This window comes from Lissotriton helveticus, chromosome 9 (assembly GCF_964261635.1).
Source record: "Lissotriton helveticus chromosome 9, aLisHel1.1, whole genome shotgun sequence".
Classification (NCBI taxonomy): domain Eukaryota; kingdom Metazoa; phylum Chordata; class Amphibia; order Caudata; family Salamandridae; genus Lissotriton; species Lissotriton helveticus.
The window spans coordinates 1,214,858,364-1,214,878,875 of record NC_136070.1 but is presented as its reverse complement, the minus strand read 5'-3'; the positions used below and the strand labels follow the sequence as shown (position 1 = coordinate 1,214,878,875).

Genomic DNA, 20,512 nt, shown 5'->3' with positions numbered 1-20,512 from the left:
CTGCTCAAGACAGTACACACCTCAATTGGTATGGCTCCAGTACCACACATTGGATCAATGATGATATCAGCAGGTCGGGGATCGCAAAGCCTACAGAAGAGGGACAAACACATCAAGATTAGCATTTATAACAAAGCACACCCTCATAGTACAGACAGATAAATTTACTTACCGGTAAAATCTTCATAGGACTGATCTACGGGCTTACTGGTATTACTTCTTTAATGCAACATCGCCATCTAATGGCTACCTGCTGAGTAAATGAAATCAGGCATCTACAGGAAGAAAGAAATTTACTCTGAGACAGTAGGTGGATGATCTCACCTCTGCCTTAGAAGGTCAGATCGGGTTCTTAGAGTAGGAACAGAGAATATAATTACCCATGCAGGCTTAGTGCCTGAACAACGAAGTTACAATAAGCATAACAAACAGTGATGGGTGGAATGCTTTAATTAATCTCAGCCACTGGCAATCACTCGGGCTGCAGCCCAATCCATGGTTATTTTGCACACCATACCACCTCAGTTGGGACCCAGGTGTATGCAAATCAGTCTTGACCACGCTCCAATAGGAAATGTCCAGCCCAAACTGCCAAGCCAAGTCGGTCCTCCGTAAACAGAAAACAGGCAGTCAGGACTGGTTTCACCCTAGTTATGGGCTCATCAGCCGGGTACAGCTTTGTTCCAATGAGGTCTAATACTGAGTCAATATAGTTTTGAAAAAACTGTATTTAGGATTGTTATATAGCGTACATGGGCCATAAAGGTATTAGGGCCCTTCATGTGAAAAAGTAAGCTACGTGGAAACTGGGAGTTTGTCCATTTTAAAATCAGAAAATAAAGCACTAAACAGTAAATCAGAAAATAAAGAAGTAAACAGTACGTGCTGGGAACAGTAATCTCAGGAGGATCTAGTTGGAAGTCAGTTTAAGAATTTCTGGAAGATGTGTATTTGGAGATTCTTTCTAAGTAAGGACTATAATCTTGATTTCAGGGCAGAGCATTCCAAACAGTGGCAGCAGCGCCGGTGAAGGTTTACTTCAGTGCAGAACAGTCTCTGAATTTGGGAACTCTGACTGACTGCCCCAGCTTTGGAAGTTTCTCGAACCACCAGAGACGGACAGCAGATCTGGCTGATATGGATGGTTGTTGTAACTGTGTTCAGCCTCACAAGCAAGGCAACAAAGTTTGAAAGTTCTCATTGATGGGGTAGCCAATGGAGGTAGCACAGTATGGGAGTCAGATGCTCGAATTATCTAGCCGTGGTAACAAGCCTTCATTTACATGTTAGGTACTTATTTTTAATATGCAGTTGATCTTGAATTGTTTACACCACTTTGCATAGAATAAAAAGCAGTGATTATATAGGAAGGTCAGTTTGAAAACCCGCCAAGGAAAAACTACTCATTAAGGCGTGCCTATTAAATTCATCAGACTGGCATCGGTGACAGTTTTATCACATTTCAGGTTCTCTCATGTTCTTTCATGTTTTAAGGCGAGAGCTGCTGTTGCTCCCATGATTCCAAATGCAGGAGCTGGAACTGTTATGACAAGCTCCTTTCTCTTTTCAGGTAACAGAGCTATTACCCACTGATGATGTCCATGCAGAGCCTTGTTGACAGCAATGGAACATTTATTTGGGAAGTTGATCTCCATGTTGCTATGTTATAAAGATTAAGTAATCCTTCATACTTTCATTACCTTTGCAGACCTTCACTTCAAGAGCATAATATATTCTTGACAAAAAGGTGACTGTTTTATGAGCAACCATCATACACAGTAAGCTGCAATATTCAGATGTTCCTGACACTGAGTCTAATGAAACAAACTGTGGCTAAGCTTTATGAATGAAAGTAGCATACGAAATCCCCTTCGAAAAATATATATAGGCCATTTACGTTATGCAAACCTAAAAGCAATCCCATTTTAATGCTGTTCTGTCATCTTCCTCCTTCTGGAAATTGTAAAGCATACACGTCTGGTCAGAAGGCCTGGTTCTAGTAATCTTCTTAATGAGTTATATATCCTTCTATTTGAAATAATTTCCTATCCGCTTTCTGGCAGTTTTGAAAATAAAGTCGGTTAGGGATATCCTAAAAGAAAACATTTAGTTGACTTAATTTGCAGCGTAACTTCCGTTTCAGAAGTCGTTGTAAGCACCAGTGCAGAGAAAGAAACGCTGAAGCTGTTGCTGTGGAAATCCATATTTTTGTCTTCAAAATGCAAGAGTGCCTTGAAACATTTGTCATGAAGATGTTCGTGTGTGGGGAGATCATGATGGAAGGTGGAAGGGTTGGGTCGTTCCGGCTCATGGCAGAGTATACATTTGACATTTATGGAGGACATACTGGTCTGAGGCAATTTCTCTCTACTTGTGCAAGTATTCCCTCAACTGGGATGTTGTTGCACTTTATAAATCAAGCAGCCTGAGCAGTTGGCGATAGCCAGATGGAAAAAAGATGAAAAGTGTGCAAGCTGCAGCTGACAGATAACTCCTGACTGACTCACTCTGCAGGTTGAACATAAATATTGCAATGTTTAAAGAGGTAGTCATGGGTGACTGTTTCGACGGTAATAGCCCCGGCAATTCCAATGTTCTTGATAGAAAGTTTGTGCTGAGTGTGTCAATACAAGTACTTGTGTTGTGGCCCAGCTTTAATGGAAATGATCAAATGAGCTATTGGCTTTTCACCAAAAAAACATGAGCGGGCCATCAAAGGTTGGTGAATATGTTTAAGCTGGATGGCTCTAGGGAACCCGGTGGATGCCAGCCAGGCACAGTGCCACAGAACACCTAATCCCATGGATCCTGCACCGAGCCAGCTGTATGAAGGACAATTTCCATGACTAGTCTTGCTAGCTCTTCTACATCAATCAGGAGCTGAGAATAAGGATCTCGTAGGTGTTCTGGCAGGGATGGAGCAGCCATCTCGTCCATCTACCACAATGTAAGAGAGTTGGTGCCATCAAATATGAAGCATTGCGTATGTTAAGTAAGAGGCTGCCTGAGGCAAAACCCTCAAGGCAAGATGGGCCAAGGTACGAGCGCCCCCTCTAGAGAGACCGAGGGAAAGTACTGAGCTTTAGCTTGTCTCGTGAGGATTGATCAACCTGTAAGCCTGTAAGCTGTGGGGTTCAAGGATGTAATGGTGTTAGCTTCAGGGTCCTGGTTGCCTGCTTACTTAATGCTTGAGCAGATGAAGCTTTGCTCACACGGATTACATTTTCTCCAATGTTGTATAATTAAAAGGCAAAATTGGTTCACATTCATATTGGCTGTCAGGGCATCAGTGACGAGATTCTATCTTGAGTAAGCTGGATTGGAAGCTTTAAAATTGGAAATGGATTCGATAAAGAAGTATCCAAAGGTTCCTACAGCTTCCTTTTCCTACACCTACTTTAAAGAAAAGAAGCATCAGATCCTGGTGTTTATAAGGTGAAGAAAAAAAGTAACAGCATCACTGGTGCACACTACTGCCTTTCTGGTGCTCCCACTTCAGAGTAGCAATCTAAGCCTTTACTATCAGCGGGATAGGTTTGGTCATGACGATCAAGAATTGCTCATGGAGACAGGCTGTACAATTCTCAGCCTTTCTACTATTTTGACAGATACTTTTGAGTGATGTATAAACAGACTACGGTTGCTTACTTGACCCATACACAAACCAGTCACACATCCGTTCATCGTCCTAGTATGTACTGTGCCTTGAGAAAAACGACATTTAGTAAAAAAGCTCAAATCCAATCTCCAACAAGCATTTGCAATGCAATAGGTCTCGCAGCATTAAAGTTTGAGTTATTGGCATTGTATATGACAATGTGTTGCATTACATTTTTAACAAAGTCTGTATTGGTGTATAAAGATGATTTGCAAGATGATAGCGATGGAGTGGGGATGGATGGATGGATTGATGGATGGATGGAGTGGAGGGGATGGATGGATGGATGGAGTGGGGGATGGATGGATGGAGTGAGGGATGGATGGATGGATGGAGTGGAGGGGATGGATGGATGGATGGAGTGGGGGGATGGATGGATGGATGGATGGATGGAGTGGAGTGGAGGGGATGGATGGATGGAGAGGATAGGTCTCATATTTACACTAGTTTATGCTATTGGCATTATAAATGACAATGCTTTTTATTTATGTTTTGGTTTTAAAACATAAAAGGCATTGTCATTTACAATGCCAATGGCTTAAACTTGCGTAAACGCGAGATCTATTGCATTGCAAATGCTTCTTTAATATGAGTGATTTAAAAGTCTGTGGAGGGCGTTGCCTCAGTTTAATGCATGACTCACTTAAACTTCTGTGGAAGGGATGCCTGTCAAGAGTCTGGGGAGGAGCTAGAGCTGAAATTATTGTTAAATGGAAAGAATGCTGTAAAAGGACGGAAATCCTGATATTGATAATTTCAAGAAAAAGAATGAAGTGAAAATGGCATGAATAAAGATTTTTAACGTTAACTTTTGGAGCCCTAATAAGAGATGCTTCTTTCTGGTTGTGCATGGGACTTTTCATCCAACAGTTGCTCGACAGAGTGGACTTTATACTTTGAGAGGCCCCAGCCGCCCTGCACGCACCCCAGCACCAATTGATTTTCGGTGTAGGCTGTTGGGAGGCACATACTACAGGATAGAGAGGTCTGTTTACAAAGGCATTTATGAGGCCAGGAAGTAGTAATGCACGAATGCTCTTTCACATGCTATTGCACTTTTGTGAAACGGCCCCAAACGTCCAATTCCATATTAGTGAAAGTGCACACACAGAGTGCAGAGCTTTTTATGTGCACCAAGTGTGTATCATTATTATTTTTTTTAATCTTTTGGAGACAGTTCACAATGGCATGTAAAAGTAATTACCTGCTTCATATATTCCAATATGCCTTTCTGAATATGTCCCTCTGTGTTCTGCCATCGGACAGTGGCTGACTTTGCCCCTTCTCCACAGGGGCGTAACACAGGCCCCCGCAGTGTGGGGGGGCCCCGGGGGCCTCGCGCTTCAGGGGGCCCCTCACTCAGCAAAGGTAGCAACCAAGCCTCTTCAGTGCGCGCATGCCATGGCCTCTTCATTAATGAAATGGTTGGTGCGCATGCGCACGCCCGGGCCCTGGCGTAACAGATGCCATTTCTAACTCAGGACTGGGCCCCTCTTCGCGCCGCCCAGATCAGACCGGGAATGAATCTCTTGAGGGGCCCCACGCCCCCACATGCAGTGAGTGTGGCTTAGGGGAGCGGGAGGGAGGCTGCCTAGGAGCAGCAGGAGCGGTGGCACGTGATCCGAAGGACGCAGTTGGAGGAAGGTGTTAAGGTAAGTTTAGTTGAAATTGTATTTACATTACTCTGTCGCTCCCCCCACACTCGCGCCGAGCTCCCTCCCCCCCCCTTTACCCCCTCTTGCCGGCCGCGACGGGACTCCTGGAACGGAAGAACTCCGAGGCCCAGAGAACCGAAGGATGTAAGGAGAGAAAAAGAGAGACCCCATTTATTTCTTATTATTATAGACCCAAACGGACGTGAGAACCGAAATATGTAGCAAGATAAACGAAAGATGCAGGGGGGAGAACCAAAGGTTGCAAGGAGAGCAAGAGAACGGAAGAGTGGATGCGCTGAGAGAGGCGAAGAGAGAGTGAACCGTAGGGTACAGGAGGGCCATAGAACCATAGGGTGCAAGAAGGGACCCAGGGCCGGCGGGAGCAGAGATAGACAGACAGCCATAACAGGTCCCAGGACCGATGGGTGCAGGAGAAGAGAGCTGAAAGGTTCAGAGGCCCAAAGAAGCGCATGGCGCTGGGAGAGAGAGAACCGAAAGCCGCAAGGGCCCCGAGATCCAAAGAGTGCAGGGGCCAAGAGAACTGAAGGGCCCAGTGGTGAGGAAAACCGAAGGGTGGAGGGGCCAGAGAACCGAAGGGTGCAAGGAGCAGAGAACCGAAGGGTGGAGGGGCCAGAGAACCGAAGGGTGCAAGGAGCAGAGAACCGAAGGGTGCAAGGAGCAGAGAACCGAAGGGTGGAGGGGCCAGAGAACCGAAGGGTGCAAGGAGCAGAGAACCGAAGGGTGGAGGGGCCAGAGAACCGAAGGGTGCAAGGAGCAGAGAACCGAAGGGTGGAGGGGCCAGAGAACCGAAGGGTGCAAGGAGCAGAGAACCGAAGGGTGCAAGGAGCAGAGAACCGAAGGGTGGAGGGGCCAGAGAACCGAAGGGTGCAAGGAGCAGAGAACCGAAGGGTGGAGGGGCCAGAGAACCGAAGGGTGCAAGGAGCAGAGAACCGAAGGGTGGAGGGGCCAGAGAACCGAAGGGTGCAAGGAGCAGAGAACCGAAGGGTGGAGGGGCCAGAGAACCGAAGGGTGCAAGGAGCAGAGAACCGAAGGGTGCAAGGAGCAGAGAACCGAAGGGTGGAGGGGCCAGAGAACCGAAGGGTGCAAGGAGCAGAGAACCGAAGGGTGGAGGGGCCAGAGAACCGAAGGGTGCAAGGAGCAGAGAACCGAAGGGTGGAGGGGCCAGAGAACCGAAGGGTGCAAGGAGCAGAGAACCGAAGGGTGCAAGGAGCAGAGAACCGAAGGGTGCAAGGAGCAGAGAACCGAAGGGTGGAGGGGCCAGAGAACCGAAGGGTGCAAGGAGCAGAGAACCGAAGGGTGCAAGGAGCAGAGAACCGAAGGGTGGAGGGGCCAGAGAACCGAAGGGTGCAAGGAGCAGAGAACCGAAGGGTGCAAGGAGCAGAGAACCGAAGGGTGGAGGGGCCAGAGAACCGAAGGGTGCAAGGAGCAGAGAACCGAAGGGTGGAGGGGCCAGAGAACCGAAGGGTGCAAGGAGCAGAGAACCGAAGGGTGCAAGGAGCAGAGAACCGAAGGGTGCAAGGAGCAGAGAACCGAAGGGTGGAGGGGCCAGAGAACCGAAGGGTGCAAGGAGCAGAGAACCGAAGGGTGCAAGGAGCAGAGAACCGAAGGGTGGAGGGGCCAGAGAACCGAAGGGTGCAAGGAGCAGAGAACCGAAGGGTGCAAGGAGCAGAGAACCGAAGGGTGGAGGGGCCAGAGAACCGAAGGGTGCAAGGAGCAGAGAACCGAAGGGTGCAAGGAGCAGAGAACCGAAGGGTGGAGGGGCCAGAGAACCGAAGGGTGCAAGGAGCAGAGAACCGAAGGGTGGAGGGGCCAGAGAACCGAAGGGTGCAAGGAGCAGAGAACCGAAGGGTGGAGGGGCCAGAGAACCGAAGGGTGCAAGGAGCAGAGAACCGAAGGGTGGAGGGGCCAGAGAACCGAAGGGTGCAAGGAGCAGAGAACCGAAGGGTGCAAGGAGCAGAGAACCGAAGGGTGGAGGGGCCAGAGAACCGAAGGGTGCAAGGAGCAGAGAACCGAAGGGTGCAAGGAGCAGAGAACCGAAGGGTGGAGGGGCCAGAGAACCGAAGGGTGCAAGGAGCAGAGAACCGAAGGGTGCAAGGAGCAGAGAACCGAAGGGTGGAGGGGCCAGAGAACCGAAGGGTGCAAGGAGCAGAGAACCGAAGGGTGGAGGGGCCAGAGAACCGAAGGGTGCAAGGAGCAGAGAACCGAAGGGTGGAGGGGCCAGAGAACCGAAGGGTGCAAGGAGCAGAGAACCGAAGGGTGCAAGGAGCAGAGAACCGAAGGGTGGAGGGGCCAGAGAACCGAAGGGTGCAAGGAGCAGAGAACCGAAGGGTGGAGGGGCCAGAGAACCGAAGGGTGCAAGGAGCAGAGAACCGAAGGGTGCAAGGAGCAGAGAACCGAAGGGTGGAGGGGCCAGAGAACCGAAGGGTGCAAGGAGCAGAGAACCGAAGGGTGGAGGGGCCAGAGAACCGAAGGGTGCAAGGAGCAGAGAACCGAAGGGTGCAAGGAGCAGAGAACCGAAGGGTGCAAGGAGCAGAGAACCGAAGGGTGCAAGGAGCAGAGAACCGAAGGGTGGAGGGGCCAGAGAACCGAAGGGTGCAAGGAGCAGAGAACCGAAGGGTGGAGGGGCCAGAGAACCGAAGGGTGGAGGGGCCAGAGAACCGAAGGGTGCAAGGAGCAGAGAACCGAAGGGTGGAGGGGCCAGAGAACCGAAGGGTGCAAGGAGCAGAGAACCGAAGGGTGCAAGGAGCAGAGAACCGAAGGGTGCAAGGAGCAGAGAACCGAAGGGTGGAGGGGCCAGAGAACCGAAGGGTGCAAGGAGCAGAGAACCGAAGGGTGGAGGGGCCAGAGAACCGAAGGGTGCAAGGAGCAGAGAACCGAAGGGTGGAGGGGCCAGAGAACCGAAGGGTGCAAGGAGCAGAGAACCGAAGGGTGCAAGGAGCAGAGAACCGAAGGGTGGAGGGGCCAGAGAACCGAAGGGTGCAAGGAGCAGAGAACCGAAGGGTGGAGGGGCCAGAGAACCGAAGGGTGCAAGGAGCAGAGAACCGAAGGGTGCAAGGAGCAGAGAACCGAAGGGTGGAGGGGCCAGAGAACCGAAGGGTGCAAGGAGCAGAGAACCGAAGGGTGGAGGGGCCAGAGAACCGAAGGGTGCAAGGAGCAGAGAACCGAAGGGTGCAAGGAGCAGAGAACCGAAGGGTGCAAGGAGCAGAGAACCGAAGGGTGCAAGGAGCAGAGAACCGAAGGGTGGAGGGGCCAGAGAACCGAAGGGTGCAAGGAGCAGAGAACCGAAGGGTGGAGGGGCCAGAGAACCGAAGGGTGGAGGGGCCAGAGAACCGAAGGGTGCAAGGAGCAGAGAACCGAAGGGTGGAGGGGCCAGAGAACCGAAGGGTGCAAGGAGCAGAGAACCGAAGGGTGCAAGGAGCAGAGAACCGAAGGGTGCAAGGAGCAGAGAACCGAAGGGTGGAGGGGCCAGAGAACCGAAGGGTGGAGGGGCCAGAGAACCGAAGGGTGGAGGGGCCAGAGAACCGAAGAGTGCAAGGAGCAGAGAACCGAAGGGTGGAGGGGCCAGAGAACCGAAGGGTGCAAGGAGCAGAGAACCGAAGGGTGGAGGGGCCAGAGAACCGAAGGGTGCAAGGAGCAGAGAACCGAAGGGAGGAGGGGCCAGAGAACCGAAGGGTGGAGGGGCCAGAGAACCGAAGGGTGCAAGGAGCAGAGAACCGAAGGGTGGAGGGGCCCAGAGAACCGAAGGGTGGAGGGGCCAGAGAACCGAAGGGTGGAGGGGCCAGAGAACCGAAGGGTGCAAGGAGCAGAGAACCGAAGGGTGGAGGGGCCAGAGAACCGAAGGGTGCAAGGAGCAGAGAACCGAAGGGTGGAGGGGCCAGAGAACCGAAGGGTGCAAGGAGCAGAGAACCGAAGGGTGGAGGGGCCCAGAGAACCGAAGGGTGGAGGGGCCAGAGAACCGAAGGGTGCAAGGAGCAGAGAACCGAAGGGAGGAGGGGCCAGAGAACCGAAGGGTGGAGGGGCCAGAGAACCGAAGGGTGGAGGGGCCAGAGAACCGAAGGGTGCAAGGAGCAGAGAACCGAAGGGTGGAGGGGCCCAGAGAACCGAAGGGTGGAGGGGCCAGAGAACCGAAGGGTGGAGGGGCCAGAGAACCGAAGGGTGCAAGGAGCAGAGAACCGAAGGGTGGAGGGGCCAGAGAACCGAAGGGTGCAAGGAGCAGAGAACCGAAGGGTGGAGGGGCCAGAGAACCGAAGGGTGCAAGGAGCAGAGAACCGAAGGGTGGAGGGGCCCAGAGAACCGAAGGGTGGAGGGGCCAGAGAACCGAAGGGTGCAAGGAGCAGAGAACCGAAGGGAGGAGGGGCCAGAGAACCGAAGGGTGGAGGGGCCAGAGAACCGAAGGGTGCAAGGAGCAGAGAACCGAAGGGTGGAGGTGTTTAGAAAACTTCAAAGAGAGCAAATGGAACCAAAAGTTGTAGGGGTGGGGGGGCGAAAGCTGCATAGGCCCACTGTACTGAAGGGAGTGGGGCCACAGAGAAAGAAAGGGACTGAAGATCCGAAGGCTCAAGTAAGAGAACTGCAAGATGCAGAGGAACCAGAGGGAGGGGGTGAGAGAACCCAAGGCCAAGGGTGGAGGAGGGGCCTAGCGTACCAGAGGATGCAAGGAAAGAGAGAGAGTGAGACGAATGGGTCGTGGGCACAGAGAAATAGAGAGTACAGGAGGGAGACCGAACTGGAGGCCCCAGGGAGAGAGGCCCAAAGGGTCCCAAGAAGGAAGGCGCAGGGGCTAGGAGAACTGAAGGGCCCAGAGACCCAGAGCATCGCATGGTGCAGGAAGAGGTACAAGGACGCTGAGAATAGAAGGTTACAGAGGTCAGGAGAATCCGAGGGTGTAGAGGGGCACAGAGAACTGAAGCATAAAGGGCGAAGAGAAGCGAATAGCGCAGAGAAAAGCACAGGGAGGAAACAGTACGAAAGAGGGCAGAAGGGTAAGGACAATGGAACAAAGGGTGTGCGGAACAAGAGTTCTGAATGATGAAAGGGCACAGAGACTGGTGGTTTGTTTCCAGTTCAAACATGTCTGACTGCCGTCCACTTTTCCTAGTCATGACAGACTCACATGGATTCAGTTATCAGCCAGGGGGTAATACCGAAAACACGCACGCACTTCTGGCGTGAACAGATGCAGATTGTTCAGCATAGACTAGTGAACTCCGAGCACGCACAAGTGCGCTCCTAACAGCTGCTTGCACACAGGGATCTGAAATGAACCCCTTTTTCTGACACTATACTGAGCGGAATGTATGGAACACAAAATGATGAAAGGCTGAGATAAATCACCTCCATGATATCTTCAGACCCTGAGAATAATTCCAGATTCGAGCTCAGCTAACCGGTTTTATTGCAGAACGGAGGCGAACTGCAACTCCTAACACTTATACACTTTTGCAACTTAAGTAATGTTCTCGCTGCCGTGCTTTGAATGTGCTGTGTAGAGGTTGAGTGCTGTTGTATGGGAACACTGAAAGAAATTCAAATGTACTACAACAAGTTAATCTGCAATTGTTAAGGCTAATCTGCAAGTGTAAAGGGTGGTTGGGAGCTGGGTATTGGGAAATTGGCATTTATTGATCAAATCACTCCAAGGTTTGTGGCAAATATTTATTGTTTTTGAGCATCAGTGCAAAGAGTTGACAACTGAGCTGTAAAGTAAGTGTGTGCTTTTAATTGTAAGTGTATGTATATATATATATATATATATATATATATATATATATATATATATATATATATATATATAGCCGTTACTACCCCATACCAGGTATGGAAGGGACAGTTATGTTAAAAAAAATGCATTAATAGTGCACTGTTAGCTCTGAATCTTGCGTACCCCAAACACATGATACATATAACTAATAAGGGAACGATTTTCAGTCTGTGTGGCTGACTTCCTTATTTATTTCTATATTGCTGCACATTACATAGATAGTACAGTGTGCAACTGTCTGTATGTGAGGCTGCACGTCACACACTTATTTTACAGCATTTTAGTTTTAGAAACACGGGCACGTATGCTTGGAGCAGTGCGCGGCATGTCTTTGGGTATACTGAATAAGCAGCTACCTATGTTGTTGAGGGATATCTCTTTAATAATTTATTCAACAAAAGGAGGGACTGGGGGGGCGTGTTTAACGACGTCCATGTACAAGCCCCAAAATGACTAGTAAGCAAAGAGAGTAAGAAGTTCCTCTGTGTGTGGTTGGTAGAGGACCAAGAGGGGCCAAAGCATAGTGAGTCCAACTGGACCACTTCGTGTTTGCAGGGACAAGGGAGGGGGGATTCCCTTATCGTAACTAGGGCTCTTACACACCCAAAGCTAGGTGTCATGCTTCATCATATGAGCCTTCCCCTTGTCAGGTCGGCGCTGCAATACCTGATGGGCACCCAAACCTTTGGCTCTTTGTACCATGAGCTGTGGTGCATTGTACAGTAATATGTACTGTAAAGTACTGTATGTTATAGAGTGATGTGTATTATAGAGTGATGTATGCTGTACAGTAGAATGTGCTGTAGAGCGGTGTACGTTGTAGAGTAGTGCTTTGTAGATTGATATGTGCGTAAAATGTTGCACACTGTAGAATGTTTTGCACTGTAGTGTTGCATACTGTAGAGCAGTATGTGCTATTGAATTGTATGTACTGTATAGTAGTATGCACTGCAAAACAATGTGTGCTGTAGAAGGGCATGTTTTGTAAACGGGCATATGCTGTAATTAGGCATGCGCTGTCAAGGGGCATGCGCTGTAAAGGAGCATGCATTGTAGAGGAGCGTGCGCTGTAAAATGACGTGTACTGTAGTACAACATGCATTGTACAATGGTATGCGCTGTAAAAGGCTATATGCTGTAGAAGTTTATGCACTATACAGGGATGTGCACTGTACAGCATTGTGCGCTGTAAAGGGCTATGTGTTGTAGAGGACTGCATGTTGCAGAGCGATATGCGCTGTAAATTAATATGTGCTTTAGATTGGTATGCATTGTAAAGTGATATGTGCTGTAGATTAGTGTGCGTGCTAGAGTGGTGTGCGCTGTAAATAGGTGTGTGTTGTAGAGTAGTGTATGTTGTAGAGTAGTGCTCATTGTACAATTAGGTGCGTCGTAGAACAATGTGCGCTTTAAAGTGTGCATTGTAGAGTGCTGTGCGTTGTCGAGTGCTATGCATTCTACAGGTGCGCATTTTGTAGAGTGGTGTCCATTGTAGAATGCTGTGCATTGTAGAAAATGTGCGATGTACAATACTATGCGTTGTAGAGTGGTGTGCACTGTACAATGGCGTGTGCTTTAGAGCAATGTACACTGTAAAGGGGCGCACGCAGTATAGAGGCGCATGCAGTATAAAGATGCATGCAGTACCCAAGTGCACCCTGTAGAAGGGTGCATGCTGTAAAGAAATGCGCCCTGTAGAGACGTCTGTGCTATAGAGGGGTGCGCGCTGAAGTGTGTCATGCTGTACAGGAGTGTGCATTTTACAGTGGTGGTAGAGGCGTCTGTGCTGTAAAGGGCTGCGCGCTGTACAGTGATGCACGCTATAGTGTTACACGCTGTACAGGAATGTGCATTGTACCGGGATGTGCGCTGTAATGGGATGTATGGTGTAGAGAGATGCGCAATGTAGTAAGGTGCCTGCTGTAGAGGAGTAGGTGTTGCAGGCGTTGTGCACTGTACAGTAGTACACGCTGTAAAACACCATACGCTTCAAAAGGCATGCAGTGTAGAAGGGCATGCGCTGTAGAGTAGTGCATGCTGTAGAAGCGCCTAAGCTGTAGAGAGGTGCACACTGCAAAGGGGTGCGTGCTATAATGTTGCGCACTGTAACAGGATGTACGCTGTAGAGGAATAAGTATTGTAGTAAGGTGCGCATTGTAGAGGGGTGGGCATTGTAGGAAATTTCCACTATAAAGTGGTGCACACTGTCTAGAGGTGCACGCTGTGAGGGCGCATGCTGTAGTAAGATGCGCGCACACTGTAAAGGAATGTGCAATGTAGATTAGTTATAGAACAGTGTATACGTAATAAGTATTAATAACGTGTAAATGAATTGTACTTTTCTAACAATATGGCATATTAATTTGAGCATTAGTTGGTTTGTAAGACTGTTTGTGATTTAAAAACTGCGTGGTCATAGACTGCAATACAGAATAATAATGAGAATGTGAAGTTATTTTGTTTAAGTGAGATTGCAAAAGCACTTAATGAATAGGATGGAATTGCTAATATACCTTTCAGTTGTTTGAGCTTTTATTTTGTGTTTCTTTATGTATTTTGCAGCCGTGAAAGCGTAAACTGCAACACATAAAGAGAATGATATCTTAACATTTTTTGTTCAGAAGAATTGTAGTTATTTTTAAAGGCTATTTAAAACACACCTAATGTTCTAAGTCCTTTTAAAGAAAAATTAATGTCTGAGTTACATGTACGCAGTTTAAAAACGCTTTGTTTGTGCTAAAATGGCTTTTATGTTATAAGAAAGTTTCTACGAATATATAGCATCTAAATGGGCAAATGTTGTCGTTTGAAACAGTTTCGTGTGTCCAAATTGAAGCCAGCTGTCCATGCATGACTGAAAATGAAACTAAATGTGTAAGCACGGCTAAGAACGAAACTAAATGTCTAAGCAAAAACATATTTTGCAACAACAGGGAAGTGCCATCTCGATGTAAATAGCTGTATGCCTTACAATTGTTTAAGCATTTGCCCTTCATTGAAGCTATATGTGCCTTACTTAACAAACGTATTGTTGTTTTAGAAAGCTTTTTTATTGTCTCAAGAATTAGCTTGTAGTGTGGTGTATGCTGTAATAGATGGTATGTGTTGTAGTGGATGTCTGCTGTTGAGTTGTATGTAATAGAGCGATATGTATTGTTAAGGGCAAAGTACATAGTAGTGTAAACTGCAGACTGGTATTGAATGCAAAATGCACATTGTTGTTAAGTGCAGAGTGCCTATTGTTAAGTGCAGAGAGCAGTTTGCTGCTAAGTGCAGGGCACAGATTGTTTCTGAGTGCAAAGTGCAAATTGTTAATGAGTGCAGGGTGCAGATCGCTATTAAGTGTACAATGTTAAATGCACAGTGCATATTGTTGTTAAGCGCAGACAGCAGATTGTTACTGAATGCAAGGTGCAAATTGCCACTGAACACAAAGTGCAGATTGTTGCTGAGTGCAGAGTGCTACAGCGCAACGCTCCACTCTACAGCGCAGTGCTCCACTCTACAGCGCAGCGCTCCACTCTACAGCGCAACACTACACAACGCAGCATTCTGCTCTACAGCGCAGCGCTCCACTCTACAGAGCTGCATTCACTCTACAGTGCAGCATTCACTCTACAGTGCAGCGCTCCACTCTACAGCGCAGCACTCCACTTTACAGCGCAGCGCTCCACTTTACAGCGCAGCGCTCCACTCTACAGTACAGTGCTCCACTCTACAGCACTCCACTTCACAGCGCAGCGCTCCATTCTACAACGCAGCAGTCCACTCTACAGCGCAGAATTTCCCAGTATAGCACTCCACTCTACAGCGCAACGCTCCACTCTACAGAGCAGCGCACCACTCTACAGCGCAGCGCTCCACTCTACAACGCAACACTACACAACGCAGCATTCTGCTGTACAGCGCAGCACTCCACTCTACAGCGCAGCATTCACTCTACAGTGCAGCATTCACTCTACAGCGCAGCGCTCCACTCTACAGCGCAGCATTCACTCTACAGTGCAGCATTCACTCTACAGCGCAACGCTCCACTCTACAGCGCAGCATTACAAAACGCAGAACCCAGTCTACAGTGTAGCACTTCATAGCCCAGCACTCCACTCTACAGCGCAGCACTATACAATGCAGCACTCCACTCTACAGCGCAGAGCTCCACTCTACAGCGCAGCGCACCACTCTATAGCGCAGCGCTCCACTCTACAGCGCAGCGCTCCACTCTACAGCGCAGCGCTCCACGCTACAACGCAGCACTACACAACGCAGCACTCCACTTTACAGCACAGAACTCCCCAGTATAGCACTCCACTCTACAGCGCAGCACTCCACTCTACAGCGCAGCGCTCCACTCTACAGCGCAGCGCTCCACTCTACAGCGCAGCGCTCCACTCTACAGCGCAGCGCTCCACTCTACAGCGCAACACTAGACAACGCAGCATTCTGCTGTACAGCGCAGCGCTCCACTCTACAGTGCAGCATTCACTCTACAGTGCAGCATTCACTCTACAGCGCAGCGCTCCACTCTACAGCACTCCACTCTACAGCGCAGCACTCCACTCTACAGCGCAGCGCTCCACTCTACAGCGCAGCGCTCCACTCTACAGCGCAGCGCTACACTCCACAGCGCAGCGCTCCACTCCACAGCGCAGCACCCCGCTCTACAGCGCAACACTCCACTTTACAGCGCAACACTCCACTCTACAGCGCAACACTCCACTCTACAGCGCAACACTCCACTCTACAGCGCAACGTTCCAGTCTGCAGCACAGCGCGCCACTCTACAGCGCAGTGCGCCACAGCGCCATGCTCCACTCTACAGCGCAGCACTACACAACACTCCACTTTACAGCGCAGACCTTCCCAATTTAGCCCACCACTGTACAGCGCAGCATTCCACTCTACAGAGCAGCACTCCACTCTACAGCGCAACGCTCCACTCTACAGCGCAGCGCTCCACTCTACAGCGCAGCGCTCCACTCTATAGCGCAGCGCTCCACTCTACAGTGCAGCGCTCCACTCTACAGCGCAGCGCTCCACTCTACAGCGCAGCGCTCCACTCTACAGCGCAGCGCTCCATTCTACAGCGCAACACTACACAACGCAGCATTCTGCTTTACAGCGCAGCGCTCCACTCTACAGCGCAGCATTCACTCTACAGTGCAGCATTCACTCTACAGCGCAGCGCTCCACTCTACAGCGCAGCGCTCCACAACGCAGCACTCCACTCTACAGCACAGAACTCCCCAGTATAGCATTCCACTCTACAGCGCAGCACTCCACTCTACAAAGCAGCGCTCCACTCTACAGCGCAACGCTCCACTCTACAGCGCAGCACTCCACTCTACAGCGCAGCGCTCCACTCTACAGCGCAGCGCTCCACTCTACAGTGCAGCACTACACAACGCAGCACTCCACTCTACAGCACAGAACTCCCCAGTATAGCATTCCACTCTACAGCGCAGCACTCCACTCTACAAAGCAGCGCTCCACTCTACAGCGCAGCGCTCCACTCTACAGCGCAGCGCTCCACTCTACAGCGCAGCGCTCCACTCTACAGCGCAACACTAGACAACGCAGCATTCTGCTTTACAGCGCAGCGCTCCACTCTACAGCGCAGCATTCACTCTACAGTGCAGCATTCACTCTACAGCGCAGCGCTCCACTCTACAGCGCAGCGCTCCACTCTACAGCGCAGCGCTCCACTCTACAGCGCAGCGCTCCACTCTACAGCGCAGTGCTCCACTCTATAGCGCTCCACTCCACAGCGCAGCGCTCCTCTACAGCGCAGCACGCCGCTCTACAGCGCAACACTCCACTCTACAGCGTAGCACAACACTCCACTCTACAGCGCAACACTCCACTCTACAGCGCAGCGTTCCAGTCTGCAGCACAGCGCGCCACTCTACAGCGCAGCGCGCCACAGCGCAGTGCTCCACTCTACAGCGCAGCACTACACAACACAACACTCCACTTTACAGCGCAGACCTTCCCAATTTAGCACACCACTGTACAGCGCAGCATTCCACTCTACAGAGCAGCACTCACTCTACAGCGCAATGCTCCACTCTACAGCGCAATGCTCCACTCTACAGCGCAACGCTCCACTCTACAGCGCAACGCTCCACTCTACAGCGCAACGCTCCACTCTACAGCGCAGCGCTTCACTCTACAGCGCAGCGCTCCACTCTACAGCGCAGCGCTCCACTCTACAGCACAACACTACACAAAGCAGCATTCTGCTCTACAGCGCAGCGCTCCACTCTACAGCGCAGCATTCACTCTACAGCGCAGCGCTCCACTCTACAGCGCTGCGCTCCACTCTACAGCGCTCTACTCTACAGCACAGCGCTCCACTCTACAGCGCAACACTCCACTCTACAGCGCAACACTCCACTCTACAACGCAGCAGTCCACTCTACAGCACAGAACTTCCCAGTATAACACTCCACTCTACAGCGCAGCGCTCCACTCTACAGCGCAGCGCTCCACTCTACAGCGCAGCGCTCCACTCTACAGCGCAGCGCTCCACTCTACAGCGCAGCGCTCCACTCTACAGCGCAGCGCTCCACTCTACAGCGCAGCACTCTATAGCGCAGCGCTCCACTCTACAGTGCAGCACTACACAATGCAGCACTCCACTCTACAGCACAGAACTCCCCAGTATAGCATTCCACTCTACAGCGCAGCACTCCACTCTACAAAGCAGCGCTCCACTCTACAGCGCAACACTCCACTCTACAGCGCAGCGCTCCACTCTACAGCGTAGCGCTCCACTCTACAGCGCAACACTAGACAACGCAGCATTCTGCTGTACAGCGCAGCGCTCCACTCTACAGTGCAGCATTCACTCTACAGTGCAGCATTCACTCTACAGCGCAGCGCTCCACTCTACAGTGCAGGGCTCCACTGTACAGCGCTCCACTCTACAGCACAGCGCTCCACTCTACAGCGCAGCGCTCCACTCTACAGCGCAGCGCTCCACTCTACAGCGCAGCGCTCCACTCTACAGCGCAGCGCTCCACTCTACAGCGCAGCGCTCCACTCTACAGCGCAGCGCTCCACTCTACAGCGCAGCGCTCCACTCTACATCGCAGCGCTCCACTCTACAGCGCAGCGCTCCACTCTACAGCGCAGCGCTCCACTCTACAGCGCAGCGCTCCACTTCACAGCGCAGCGCTCCATTCTACAGTGCAGTGCTCCACTCTACAGCGCTCCACTCCACAGCGCAGTGCTCCACTCTACAGCGCAGCACGCCACTCTACAGCGCAGCACGCCACTCTACAGCGCAGCACGCCACTCTACAGCGCAACACGCCACTCTACAGCGCAACACTCCACTCTACAGCGCAACACTCCACTCTACAGCGCAACACTCCACTCTACAGCGCAACACTCCACTCTACAGCGCAACACTCCACTCTACAGCGCAGCACAACACAACACTCCACTTTACAGCGCAGACCTTCCCAATTTAGCACACCACTGTACAGCGCAGCATTCCACTCTACAAAGCAGCACTCACTCTACAGCGCAGCGGTCCAGTCTGCAGTGCAGCGCGCCACTCTACAGCGCAGCGCGCCACTCTCCAGCGCAACACTCCCCTCTACAGCGCAACACTCCACTCTACAGCGCAGCACTCCACTCTACAGCGCAACACTACACAACGCAGCATTCTGCTCTACAGCGCAGCGCTCCACTCTACAGCGCGGCATTCACTCTACAGCGCAGCATCCACTCTACAGTGCCGGATTCACTCTACAGCGCAGCGCTCCACTCTACAGCGCTCCACTCTACAGCGCAGCGCTCCACTCTACAGCGCAGCGCTCTACTCTACAGCGCAGTGCTCCACTCTACAACACACCACCCCACTATACAGCGCTGCACTCTACAACGCAGCACTCCACTGTACAGCACAAACAGTTCCTAACATGCTCATTGTATTGAAAACACACACATTATTATTGTAGTTAAACACAAACACTTTTTTACGGACTAATTATCGAAAACACCCACTTTTCAACACACTTGTATTAAAACACGCACATTATATTAAAAAAACCATTAAAAAAAATTGTATGCAGAAGCTGTTTGCACACAGTCGGCAAGGGGAAACTGAAACTGACATGTTCTTCACAAACCAGCCTGCAACAAAGTAACAAAATGTAGAACTGCTCGTGTAAAACTGAAACTGACATGCTCTTCACAGTTGACGCGCGCGCGACCTAATCCAAGTCGAAGATCTGCGCGTTCACATCTCTTGTCTCTTGTCTGTTCCCCTTGAGCCCTTGAAAACTGAAATGATCACAATAAGTCTCGCAGCGACGGATCGCTTTCGCGATCCGGTTCGCAGGTGCGAGACCTAAAAAGTACATCATATTCTATCTTATTACAATTCTTCAGAGCTACGTTCAAAATGTAAGCTACTTACTGTATTGAGACAAAGTCCGCCTCTATGTTTCAACTACAAGGACTTGAAGATCCATTTGCATTAACAGGAACTATTGAGATTATTGTTAATTCAAATAAACTATACAATAATCAAATATGGCTCGTGAAATAAAAACAATACTAGTAAGGGGATTCAAACACTGCAACAGGTCTACCCATGCTCAAAACTTAAAAGTGCCTGAAAGATTCGGAAAAACTTAAGATGTTTTTCATATCGCGATCACATTAGTCAATAACATTTTTTTGTGAGCAAGTTTACACTAACACATGCCAACTTGCCTCTGGGCCCTGTCACAACTGCAGTGTTAAATGGTTAGGAGAAGGGATACTGTAAGCGAGAAGACAGATGTAAATAGCCATATATGCCATGCCATTAGAACGGTAAGCACTGTTGGAAGAGGCATTCAATTAGAGGCTGACCAAACCAAGAAAGGAGCATAGAGGACATGTCAACGCTAATACTCTAATCAAAAATGTTGCCTACGTATGCAACTCCTACATACAATAAATACCAGAGCTAGCTCTCAGGATCTCTTCCAAGACAGCAACCTTGCACACAGGAGTTTGAAGAATGGGCTTACTAAAATCATGACAAGAAAGACAAGGGTGAACATTTTCTGCATCCATATTCACGCTGTAAAAAATGCACTCACTGACCTGAGCATCCCATATGCCAGTGTTGATCGGAGCGTGGTGGGCCCAAAATGAGTGATATTCCTTCTGTGTAGACTTTCCTCTGTCAGTGCAATTCCTACCACCACCTCATTATTGTGAATATTTAAAAGAACCTAATAAAAAAAATACAACAGTGGGCAAAAGGAAATAATGGGAAACAACCTTTACAACGCAGTCATTTAATCGCACTACCTTTACAACGCAGTCATTTCAACGCAACATCCTTTACATCGAATGCCATTACAATGTCGCCATTACATCGCACGTCACCACAACGCAGGTCCTTACAGTGCAT

The 20,512-nt window shown here is 50.1% G+C and overlaps 1 protein-coding gene across 2 annotated transcripts in view; it reads right to left on the bottom strand.

Moving 5' to 3' along the window:
* Positions 1-20,512, bottom strand: part of THUMPD3 (THUMP domain 3 tRNA guanosine methyltransferase) — an 86,136-nt gene that overhangs the window by 47,826 nt on the left and 17,798 nt on the right. For both annotated transcript variants that reach the window (XM_078661679.1, XM_078661678.1), the window contains exons 5-6: positions 20,200-20,330; positions 21-90 (exon numbers count right to left, since the gene is read on the bottom strand). In XM_078661679.1, the coding sequence (XP_078517805.1) occupies positions 21-90; positions 20,200-20,330 (201 nt within the window). The remainder of the gene's footprint in view (positions 1-20; positions 91-20,199; positions 20,331-20,512) is intronic.